Genomic DNA, 12,789 nt, shown 5'->3' on the forward strand with positions numbered 1-12,789 from the left:
TGAAAAGGGGCTTCATAAACTAGTAAGTAATGAAAACTCTGCTGTTTCCATACAACAAGAAAAGGCAATGTCACTCAAATAATTCAAACTCTTTTTTTATATATAGATTTCTACAAACACAACATTGTGCGTTCTCTCACCTCTTCCTTTAACAATGCTCTGAAAGTGTTTGGGAACTGAGGAGTACTTTTAAACGTTTAAGTGTTTTATTGTTCTGTCTTGATAAAAGATTTCAGTTCTTCAGAAGCCCGGGATGTCTTGAGTTGTACTTTCTGTTTCATTATTCAAGAATTACAGACAGGAGGGCTTTGCACCCACACCCTTATATTACTGAATCAAATCATGTTACTAGAAACACCTTGCAGTTTTTCCTTGTTTTGTTGAAATAAGCAACATCAAAGTTGCTCAGAAAGGTGTATATGTTGTTCAGGATCAATAGAGTCTTATATATTTGCAAAGACTTTCGTTCACAATGACCAGTAGTTAATCACTCTCCATTTTTATTACTGAAAGACTGCACTATTCTGCAATACTATTTATAAAGCAATCATGTTACTAATCATTAACCAGTTACTTGTAGGATTTTTCACAAGGTGTTTTTTTACACAACATTTCCAGACTCCCGTTGTTTCTGTTCTGTATTTTTAGAAGCACCACATTCAAAATGTGGATATTTTTAACCCTGGAGAACCCATGGGGTCAGAGCCGACCCCATTGGTTTTCTAGGGAAACCATGGGGTCAAATTTGACCCCATGGTTTCTCCAGGGTTAAAATGATTAATACAAAAAAAATCTGTTTCAGTATTTGAAATCATATCTTGAAGTATAAGATCCCTGTATTCAGTTTAATGTACGTTTTACAGTATCACAACTCTTCTGGGAACAGGGCTGTATATATACCAGCGCACACAAACATACAGCATGATCCTGCTCTAATAGTTTGATATGATATTCCTCCTTTTGAATTCAAATGTGAGAATGTGGGATATATATTGAACTTATGAATGAGAAGATTAGATCACATGAGATGATTTCCCTCCCTGCTTTTGTTCTTTAGATCACGTTTCTTTGAGTTATCACAAATCCAAATTAATTCCCAAACTGTCATATCAAAGCATTTCTTATACTATGCTGAGATACAAAGATAAGATAGCTTTGTGTGAGTGCACCGAGTACAAGGATTTTTGGCTACAAAAAAAAAATTAATTAAGCTGTAAATGATACTTGACTTAAAAAAAAAAACTAAAACATTTGTGCAATACAGGAAGCCGTCATTTACCTGAACCACACACACTCAGAACAAATGTCCTTCTAGTAACATTAGCAGGCAGAGCTCTGATGAGTCAGTTCATATGAAAAACAGTAAGAGCAAGTGCTATATCAAGTTATCGGATGTAACTGTTAAGTTATTAAGCTTTTCTGCTGCAAATCTCTCACGTCACTATCGTATTGTATTCCGGAGAATTCCTATCAGAGGATTATAAAACGTATAATAAAAAACGTTGTGATTATGACATAGTTATCAGTTTATTTGCGCAACTACTGAGGTGGGTTTTTTTTCGGCTCAGTCAACAAGAAAACACTCCAAGGTCACAATGAAAAAAACAAAGTGTCTCTTTTTATTCATATATATACTTTATGATATTGACTGTCAAATGAAAATGCATACGTGGGAGGAAAAAAGCTCTCAAGAATTGCAGTGCAATCAGTCAGAATAACCATTTCTACTCAATGACAAATGCAGTGCTTTGACAACCTAAATAAAAAAGACTCTCATCACACAACAGAAGAAACTTTCATTTTATTATTATTACTTTTTTATTCAATAGAAAATAAAATGTTCCATGAAGAAATGTTTACCACCACTATTCCACTGCAATAACATTTACACTGGTGATAAAACAGCCTGAGTCACAAGCTCTAGATTTTTCCAAAGAAATGCTAACCAGCACTTTATCTTTAGAAAATAAGCACAATGTGATCTTGACCTTAATTTCATTTTTTTTAAAGCAGTGGTTCTCAAAGTGCAGCTCATGGACCAACAGCAGGCCTTGGTGATATTTTGAGTGGTCAAGACAAGGAAAAAATCCACTACTGCATATTAAATTCAGTTTAAAACAGTTCGTGTTAAAGTATGAAAGAGTAGGACAAAAATAGAACAAATTTTCCCTTTCTTGGAACTCTTGCTCAACATACAGCTGCTTCAGTAATGATTAATATATATAAACCATTTCAAAAAGGACAGTTACTGACATAAACCACTAACCTTTGAACAAGCTCATAAAAAACATTAAGTACTGATGTGTATTGTCTCTAGGCAGGTCTCAGTAACATGCTGGCTCCCTAAAGTGTCATTCAGTCAACCAACCTTTGGAAAATCACTTTTAAATTATAAATTAAACTAAGTATATTTATTGAAGTCAAGCAAAATTTAACCTTCACACTGTGAATATTTTTCACGTTACAGACCCTCGAACTGCAGTGGGTTAAAATTTTAGACTTAATTCATGTTTCTTGTTCTAGTATTTTGAATTCATTGTAACCTCTTAAGTATTTATTTCTTTATATTTTGCTTCCGTGTCTTTTTGAAGGCCTTGAAAGTTTTTCTTTGGACATTGGCTGTCACTTATTTTCAGTCCACTCTTTGTACCTTAATATTTTCAGAGGAATTTTCTTTCTTTCTTTCTTTTTTTTATGACTCATTCAAGTATATAAAACCATCCACCTAACTCAAGGGAAACACATAATTTGTTCCCTTTTCTTTAGTCAAATCTACAGGCAGGCAGGCATACGATATCATTTTTGCACCACCATATCATTTAGCTGAAAACTTGCCATATCTCAGTATGGTCTGTTCTTAAAAGACAACTTGAGAAGTAGAAGGCAAAAGAAGAAAATTTGCAGACCTAAAAACCTATTTACAGCAGATGAAGGATACCTGAAAGTTGAGTCCTGAAGAAATAAGGAGGCTGAGGAATGCAAAATTACACAACAGCTGTACTTAAAATCAGTGGCAACAGGTCTTATGGAGTGATGAATCTACATTTCAAATTTTTGGTTTAAATCATCTACAGTATGTATGGAGGAGGTCAGGAGAGAGGCACAACCGTAAGTGTCGACAGCCATCTGTAAAACTCGGTGCATTTCTACCAGTGGTGTTGGGGGATCTTGTCGAAATTTATTAAATTATGAATGCAGAAAAGTATTTTTAGATTCTGATCCATCACGTAATACCATCTGGAAAACATCGGATTGGCAACAGCTTCATTTTTCAGCATGAAAATGACTCCAAACACATTGCCAATGCAGTAAAAGCATACCTTAATGGAAAAAAAACATACAGTGGAACACCATCAGTCATGTATTGGCCTCCCCAGAGCCCAGAGCTTAAAAGTTATTGAAGCACACTGGAATCATCTTGACAGAGAACGGAACAAAAGACAGCCAATATCCAAAAAAGAGCTTTAAATGTCCTTCGGGAAGCCTGGAGACACACTCCTGAAGACTTTTCTAACAGAGTGTGTTGAAAAGGAAAAGTGGTCATACTAAATATTGACTTTCAAGCTTGTTAGGACTGTACAAACTCTTACACCATAAAAACGGTTTATGATTTCTATATTTCTATGCTTTCTGTTGTCAAACTTGAGATAAACAACAAGAATTAACACAATGACTGGCAAATGAAATTAATTAAGTTGCTACTGAAGTTGTACTGTTATCTCTTTACAGAACAATACTCAGTTGGGAAACCTTGAGTCCTAGAATTTATGCATATGTTACTTTACATATCATACTAAACACAGCTGAAGGCCAAGCCCACACAGTATTTAAACAGCACTCCCAAACCGTAGCAGCCTGCCACATGTCGATGACATAAACCGTCACACTCCAAACTCTATTCAGGAACAGCTCAAGAGCCAAAGGACAAATGCCATGTCCTCAGGCTAGAGTCATGCTGATCGTTATCTATGGGGCTGCTTTCTTGCATTTGCGCAATAACTCTAAAATTCTAAACACGCTGTGTCAGAGTGATGCTGAAAAACGTGTTTTCTTCTGTTGCAGCAGATAGCTTCCCCTCCCTGAACCTGGTTCTGCTGAAGGTTTCTTCCTGTTAAAAAGGAGTTTTTCCTTCCCTCTTTTGCCAACTGATTGTAGGGGTTTTCTCTGTATTACTGTAAGGTCTTTACAATATAAAGCACCTTCAGGAGACTGATGATATGATTTGGTGTTCTATTGGTTTGGTGTTATATGAATAAATGTATCGGTGGGAACAAATTTCATCCACTGATTTTACAGTCCATGGGATTCAAAATATGTATCCCAGTCACCACAGAACACTTTTAGAGGTTCTACAGAAGCAGATCTTCACAATATTAGCCACGTGGTTGTGAGTGAGTTTATGTTGTGAAGTGCCACAAAGTGCACATCTAACCATGTATATTAAAATGTGTGTCAAAGGAGGTGAAAGTATCCTTTAACCTAAGCATTAACCCAGTTAGAAATGTCGCAGATCTACACTTAAACTCTCATTATAGTGAGGCAGTATCGTTATACGCTTCTGTGCACGGAGCTTCTGAAGCAGCACAGTTGAGCACCTCTGAAACCTCAGCAGCACTTCGCCTGTCTCCTCTCACGACCCGTCCGCGACACCCATAATTCCCCGCGCCAGGACAAGATGGAAGAAAACAGCGAACGCCGGAGAACAATGTTTTGGCAATAAAACCCCAAAGCGGCGATTACAGAGAGAATACGGGCACGTTGGAAACCAGCTGCGGTCATGTGTAGGTGAGTGGGAAATTAAATTGGTTTTTAATCGGAGCGATTTTCTCTTAGGACTTTGTAGAGATTCGTGCGAACGATTGTCTGGCTCGGCGCAAACGGGGGATGCACGGAGAGCCAGCATCATTGTTTCTCTTCCACGGGCCGTAATGCGGGTTTTCAGTCGGGGCAGCTAACGGCTAACGAGCTAGCTCGTGGCAAGTTGATTGTTATAAACACAGCTGCTGCAAAGCACGCAGTTTTCATGTAGCTCGCTTATTAGGTCGGATGTCCGCATGTACGAGGGGAAACGGGGAGGAATGATTTGATATCCGAGTGTCCCGGTGAGCATTGTGTGCTTGTAATTGCAGCTAAAGTTAGCTATCAATAAACGGAGCGCCAGCGTCGCTCGCAGCCAGACAGATTTGATTTCACGAGCGTCATCAAAGCTGGGGAATTGGAGAATGAGCGTTTCGTTTCGCTGAGCTCACTTCAAAGCCACCGTGCGTTTTAACTTCACGTTAATAGCCATTTCTTGTATTTTCCTGCCCAAAACGTGCCAGTTCACTTTTTAAAAAACTCCCTACAAATAATCAGACTGATGAATTTCATAAATATTTACCTTGATACCATTAAATCAGCGCTGCTGTTTTAGCGTGCGCTAGCTTGATAGCAACTATAGGTAACATGCTAAAAGGTTATATTTCTTGTCAAATTATGAATTGCTGAGCACACACACGGTTATTTGGAGCCCTGTAACTCTGGGGATTGCTGTGACTTTTATTTGAGGGGCTGATTTTTCGTTTCTGGGGCATTTTTAGGCGATTGTTTTGATTGAGGTCGCAGAGATGCGTTGTCTCATTGTGGTTAGTCGGGTAGCTAACTATGCTAACTAGCTGGCTAACTACTATGCATCACAAAAGCTCATCCGCTTTCTGTTGAACACCAGTGTCACGTAGCCAAATGGTCAGCTGGTGCAGACCAAACAATAAATTCTCACTCTGCTTGTTCTCCACAAACACCGCGCTTACAGTCCCCCGACTGTGTCTGCGTAAAATCACTCCTAATGTCTGGCACGATTTGACCTAAATATCGTTTGTTTTAGGCAAGTGTACTCAGCCGATTAATTTGCCAGTACTCCAGCCCAGTGCCTCCAGCTTTTGCGCTCATGCTGGGTTTATTAGTCAGAGATGGCAAGCGGTGTGGTCCAGCATGCATCAAAGTGCAAAACAATAGGGATGCACGTCTAAGCGATCAAGCTACTACACCGATTTTATTTTGGCTGCCGTCCAAGTCACATGTGGAGTTAGATGTAGAACAATACGTGAGGAGGATTAAATATTTCAGATGCAATCTTTGATTTTTTTTCACCTCCTCCTGCTGGTATTGAATAGAAATGGTGTGGTTTTAGTGCCCCCTCAAAAAGCTTAATAGTTTTGGGGTTTCTATGACTTTAAAGTCACTTCACTAAGCTCACATGCATTTATATTAATCCTTACCATGTCTTTTCTGGTACATTCAGAAAATACTTGTATTCCTTTATGTAAAATCAAAAATCTTCATTCACACAATTTTCAAACTGAAATTTCTTGATGAAACATTTTGACATAACCCATGCCAAATTCTGTGGTATATTGAGTGTGTTGATGCAAGTTATTATAGAGTAATTCAGTCTATTGTTGTAATAGATGTTTTATTATGCTTGGTTGTAAATTGTAAAGTGAGGTATTTGTTTTAAGTAAGACATATCACATGATTTAAAAATTTTTCCCTTTGGAAACTGACTATATTTGCAAATCATACCCTGAGGTTTTCAGTTATCAAACCCAGTGTTTTGGTCAGTCCTAGAAAATTATGTAATAAATAAAAAGTTTAAAGATTTAGAAAAATTTAGAGGTTATTATAGGGCACAAAGGCTTTGTAGCAGAGTTAAAATAATTAGGTAATTAGCCAATATGTAGGAATTATTTAATCAATAATGGTTTAATTTGTTGTAGCTCTGCTTTGTAGCTGTTATAGATTGAGGAAGTGATGCTGTGATAAGGACACACATCAAAATGAAGTGGTTTGTTTGGATCTGTGAACTCTCTCGTGCCTGTTATCATGAACACGGCTTTTTATCTGTTCTCTCTTTCAGGATATTCTCCTCCTGCATTCCTTTTTAGATTAATTACCCTCCTTCTCCCCTGCACAAAGGAAACTTACCACCATGAGTATTATTCAGGACAAGATAGGCAATGAGTTTTTGCGAAACGGAGGCATGGACCCCAATTTTGCACCAGGTATGCTTATGTTCAGCCACTTACCGCCAGTCACCAGCTTTACACGGCTGGCCTCGCAGTCCGTCATGGGCGAGTTGCCCCAGGAGATGATCCTGAAGAAAGAACGTGACTCACCTCCAGAACACCAGGGCGCCACTGCTGCAAACACAGGGGGCTTCCTTCACAGCATGGGCATTAAGCAGGAGCGGCCAAGTGAGCTGGATTACCGTATGCCCCTCTACGGCGTGGGTGGAGCACAGGGGGTGAACTGTGGTGGAGGGGGCGCGGGGAAGAGTGGTACCGACATGGCAGATATGTCTTTTGGAACCCACCATCAAAATCACCAGAACATGCTCCTGCATGACCTCAGCCTCAGCAATGTCCGCACCCTTGGAGAACCGGTGAGATGGGGTTGTTTTTTTTTTAGATATTATTTCAGATTTATTGTTGTTTAGTTTAGTGTAAAGCTTTCCAGTTTCCTTGTTTCTGCTTGGTTTCTTCCCTTTACTTTCAGGGTGGAAATTTTATATAATGGTGCCTGGTTGACTGTGACAGCAGTGATATCAGCCATCTGTTAACTGCGTGTATCAGAATCAGAATATTTTATTAGTCCGTAATGAACTGAACTAAATTAAATAATCCAATGCTTGTTGTGTTTGCCTTTAGATGTCTGGGAGACAAGTTAAAGAGCCAAAAGAGTCGTCAGGTAGAAGAGGACGGAAGAGCAATGGAGATGGACAGGGAGGCAAAGCTCGAAGGAAACGCAGTGATGCTGCAAAGGTCGGTGACTTTTCTAGACTCGTTATACAAGAAAATGATGTGCGTTGTTAGTTGAATGGTATCCTACAGTGTTGATTCAAATCAGCAAATTATTATTTTGAGCTTATACTCATGTTTTTTGTATTTTGTTTCTGTTTTTTTTGCCCCTTCTAGAACATGATGCTGGATGCAGATGGAGCCTGCCTATCCCCCAACTCTAAACCACATATCTGTGAGCACTGTAATGCTGCCTTCCGCAGCTCCTACCACTTGCGTAGACACGTGCTCATACACACAGGTGAGAGACTTTCAGTGCTTCTTGGCACTGTGTTTTCATGCATTTAAACAATAAATACATTCAAATGATTTTTTTTTTTGTTGAAGTTGCTTTGCAATGCTTTAAGTTGGGGGGTATGAAGTGATGAGAGATGCAAAAAGGATGCGTTAAATCAGCAACAGAATAGAGAAAGCTATAAGAGGCAGTGTCTGTTTCTTGTGTCTCTTTGCTTTATAACACATCTGATAAGTTTGTATAAATCACATAGCTCCAGATTCATTTCAAGGCAGCTGGAATCTGCCATTAGGGGTAAAGATCTGTTACCAGAATTTGAGGAATGAAAATGAAATTTGGATTTGTGATGTGATGGATCTACACATGTGGCGCTGTGCTCTTCACCACAAGCACCTGGGGCCTCTTTTGAAACCAGACAGTCACTAAAGCCAGCGTTGAGTCACGGATTAGTCATGTCTATCTGGAAATCTTAATCATTCTCTGTGCTGGGAATTCCTCACTTAGCTCATTGAAGTAGAACTCATAAACCATTTAACGGAAAATCCATCCAATATGATTTTTATTTTGAAACCATTTCCTTGTTTTTCCATTATTACAGACATTGATTTGTAATAGCATCTTTGCAATGCTACATCTGTAATGCAGTGGAGTTTCTCAAACATGCTAATATGTTGTTATATCTACTGGTTACTACACGTCTCTCACAGGTTTCTTATATTGACGCAACCCGACCAGAATAGCATAGATTTTATTTTGACTTCAGTTATGGCGCGGGCTGGGATTTAATTAATGTGGTGAGCGGATGGTTGTACTCTTGACTGCACAGGTGAGAGGCCTTTCCGGTGCAGTCAGTGTAACATGAGCTTCATTCAGAAGTACCTGCTCCAGCGGCACGAGAAGATTCACAGTGGTGAGTCCCGACACAGTAACTCAAATAAATGGCTCTACCAGAACAGCGTGTTTATTTTGTAAACTTGTTGGGAGTTGTACAGGCCCTGATGCTGTCACTGCTGTATTTTTCAGGGGAAAAACCTTTCAGCTGTGACCAGTGTAACATGCGCTTTATCCAGAAGTACCACATGGAGAGGCACAAAAGGACACACAGTGGCGAGAAGCCATATCGCTGCGACACCTGCCAACAAGTAGGCACTTTGTAGTCTCTCTGTCTCTGTTTAGTTTTGTGTACATTTCCTTGAGCTTTTAAATATGTTTGAAATCCTTCTTTATTCAGTTGTGCATATATTATCATAATTTGCATCTGAGCATTTATATCTAAGCCACTCTTAAGCCCTGGTCTTAATGGGATTAGCTGTATCACACAAGAGGTCAGCGAATATAAAGTTCTGTTGTTCAAATTCAGTGGCTATGTTCCCAGCTGCTTGCCACTGCAGTATATTTTCTGTTAAAATTTCAAAAAGGGGATTTTAGAGATACTAATGTCCATCAGCGGAGACTAAACCCACATTTCTCTCTTTTAGTTTTTCTCAAGAACAGACCGGTTACTGAAGCACAAACGGACTTGTGGAGAAGCCATAAAGAAGGGCCTAGACCCAAGCATGCTGGAGCTCAGCGAAGCAGAGCTAGGCCAGGGCAGCTATTCACTCACTCAGGGAAACTCTACCACCTCCGGACGCAGGAGAGCAAAGTCCAAAAATGGTGAGGGCAGCGAACGCAAGAGAAAGAAGAATGCCTCGGCGGCAGCGGCCTCATCTTCTGGGGTGATGGCCCGTGACTTGGGCCTGCAAGACTTCAGCATGGACCCCTCGGGCTCTGACCAGGTCATGCAGGGACGTAGTCCCAAATTGGTGTTTAAAAAGGCTGGCCGTAAGGGACTTGATAAGGGCCTCCTTTCTCTGGAAGATGGTTCTGATGGACAAAAACTGTTGGGTCAGAAGCCCGGCTCCATGGATCACGTGGAGGCTTCTGGCCTAGATAACATGGGTCTGCTTCAGGGACCCGGGGGCAACAAGCAGGGGCCCACCACCAGCAGCAACTATGACGATGCAATGCAGTTTGTGAAAAAGCGGCGCTACCTCCATGCAGTTAACAATGACTTTGGAGCTGGCTCCCTGCACATGGCATCCCAGGGCAGTAGCGTAATACAGGGCTCCCTGGGACCTGAGCCCACCCTGGCCATGCTAGACTCCTCGCCACTGGAACTGAAGCACGACAAGTCGGGCATTCCAGATGAGGTACTGCAAAGCCTGCTAGACCATTATAGCCATAAACCAGAGGGAACACACCACCATGATGTGACTTTCGACCTGTCAGACCACCCACACCATGTAGACCTTCAGCCAGCAGCTCCTGTTACTCCGGAGTTGGAGGATGACTCGCCGAATGGTGGTGACAAAACAGCAGTGATGAGCGAGTACTCAAAGTTCCTCCTGCAGGCTCTGGAACGCACCAGCCATAGCGGACCCTTCCCTAGCCTCGGTGCAACAGGGCCCTTCCCGCTCCTCTCAAGCAGCTCCAGTCCCACAGGGCCCCTGTTCTCTGACAAACACGTGTACACCACATCCCCACTGGACTGTGGCTACCCGCCTGCTGTCTCATCCCCGCTGCCCATCGCTGCTCCTTCATCAACCTCCTCCTCGTCCTCCTCAAAATCCCACTATGGTATGCTCGTTGGATCCCCCTCCCAGACAGGCTACCACCTAAGCTTGGAATCTGCTAGCCACCAGCAGCTGACTCCATCTCAGGAGCTCACTGAGCAGTTGGAGAAGCAGCACTCACCCGGCACCTTCAGCCTACCTCCCCAGGACCTCACTGCCCCGGCAGAGAGCTCCAAGGGGCAGCAACCCAAGGCTGGAGGAAGCGCTCCAGCACCCACAAATGGTTCCACCTATCCAGACCTGTCCCCACTGAACCCCCCGAAAGAAACCACATACCAGATTGAGAACTTCGCCCAAGCCTTTGGCTCCCAATTCAAGTCAGGACGTCGGACCCCTCTGAGCTACGGCAGTGATCCTGGGACAGAGGTCGACCATCGAATACGGACTCCAGTGTCAGAATTCTCAGGGTATACCAGTTTGTTAGCTGACGTCAGTGAGCCAGTGAGTACAGGATCAAAAACCCCGACAAGCCAAAGTTTCAGATAAGGGTCAAACGAGGTGTATCCAGTAAGGGGGGGCTGTTCTGTTACTGTTCATAAAAGCCCCCCTCCACCATCCTAATTTTGTTCTTGTAGCAAACTCTTTTTTTTTTTTTTCTAACACTGCCATTAAATGTTAATACAGAAATGACCAGGGAGGGTCTTCCATGGCCTCAAATGCAATTTTTAAAAAGAAAATTCTCATTTTTATTATGTAGTCGCTTAATTTTCTGTTGAAGAGTAGTGATTTTTGATATGAACATACCGTAGATATAAATGTAATTTAAAACATTTAGAGGGTAGCTATGAACTTGCTGTTTTTTTTGTTTGGTTTTTTTTTTCTTTTTCTTCATCTTCTGTACCCTTGTTTTACCAATCATCATACAATTGTAAAGTAATAATAGTGTTGATGATTTCAGTAATAATAACATTTGTGTCAGGGAAAGGCCCAGAATTCAAATGGCAAAAAAAGTATATATTGTCTGTTACAAGAAACGTATTAACTCAGGAAAATAGGCAAAATTGTGTAATAAGACTTTGTATTATGAGATGCAATTAGCACAGTTTTACAGGTATTCTTGATACTTCAAAGCTTTGATTTTTTTTCTTTGTTTTTTTGGGAGGGGTGGGTTTATTTAACTTGTCAGAACAACGAATTACAATAGGTGATCATGTATGGTTTCTACTGCGTGTAGCTTTGTCGAGATTATGGTACTGTTTTGTAAATGTGAAGACATTCACATTATTATTATTATTATTTTTTTTAGTTGAGAGCCACGTGTACATCAGTTAGGATGATTTGTAGCAAAGTCTAGTGCATTGTTTTCACACCGCTCTGAAGTGAAGAGGATGTTTGAACATCACTGATTGGTCAGTGTCAGTTGATGAAGCCTGTACAAACACACTCTGCTTCTGCGCAGCAGCTTGGTTGTCGAAGTAACTCTGCACCACCGTTACAGCCGTCTGTTTTGAGAGTGAGCGCCAGTCTCTGATCTTTTCAACGTGCTGTTGCAGAAGTGATTTTTAATTTCTTTTTTTTCCTTTTCTTTTATTTTTGGGTTATTTTCACCACTTTTTCTACTCCACTCCTTGCTGTTCCTTTGTGTCAGTGGAATGAAACAAGCACTTTTTTTTAAAAAAAACAAATCATCATTGGAAACAACAATAACCCATTCAATTTGCATATGTGATACGTCATTATTATGCTAATGATTATTAATATTATTTTAAGAGGAGAAAACTGTGAATGGGATTTGGGGAGGGAGGGATGGAAGGGTGGGTAATGGGGAGGGAGGGAGGTGAGGGTGGGTTATTTGATGGGCTTTGATAGGGTTTGACTAGGCATGACCGTGGGCATTTAAATGTATTTTGATGTGATGCCTTTCTCAAGGCTAGAAGATTTGGGGTGGGGGGGCTGGGTTGTTTTTTTTTTTTTGTTGTTGTTGTTTTTTTATTTTGTTACGGTTTTTCGGGTGATGTTAAAAAAAAAAAAAAGATTTGCCATAATTTTTGTTATACAATATTTTGAGAGTACCTCTTTGTATTTAAGTGTTTTCGAGAGATGGGCTGACATGCTGGAACCCCTATATCTTTAAACGTATGAGTATGTTGACAGCATACTTGTA

General features: G+C 40.7%; 1 protein-coding gene across 1 annotated transcript; it reads left to right on the plus strand.

The window, feature by feature from the left end:
- Positions 1 to 4,670: 4,670 nt before the first annotated feature.
- LOC134633143 (zinc finger protein 281-like) lies at positions 4,671 to 12,395 on the plus strand. The gene is made up of 7 exons (XM_063482007.1): positions 4,671 to 4,785; positions 6,896 to 7,420; positions 7,686 to 7,799; positions 7,953 to 8,076; positions 8,897 to 8,980; positions 9,094 to 9,212; positions 9,549 to 12,395. Exons 2-7 carry the CDS (start codon positions 6,968 to 6,970, stop codon positions 11,169 to 11,171), a joined length of 2,517 nt encoding a protein of 838 aa, XP_063338077.1. The 5' UTR covers positions 4,671 to 4,785; positions 6,896 to 6,967; the 3' UTR covers positions 11,172 to 12,395.
- Positions 12,396 to 12,789: the final 394 nt, after the last annotated feature.

Source organism: Pelmatolapia mariae, linkage group LG8, assembly GCF_036321145.2.
Source record: "Pelmatolapia mariae isolate MD_Pm_ZW linkage group LG8, Pm_UMD_F_2, whole genome shotgun sequence".
Taxonomy (NCBI): Eukaryota; Metazoa; Chordata; class Actinopteri; order Cichliformes; family Cichlidae; genus Pelmatolapia; species Pelmatolapia mariae.

Coding starts and splice junctions, on each gene's coding strand:
- LOC134633143 (XM_063482007.1), top strand. CDS start 6,968: ATGAGTATTATTCAGGACAAGATAGGCAATGAGTTTTTGCGAAACGGA. Junction 8,077..8,896: donor ACACGTGCTCATACACACAG/GTGAGAGACTTT, acceptor TTGACTGCACAG/GTGAGAGGCCTTTCCGGTGC. Junction 8,981..9,093: donor GCACGAGAAGATTCACAGTG/GTGAGTCCCGAC, acceptor TGTATTTTTCAG/GGGAAAAACCTTTCAGCTGT.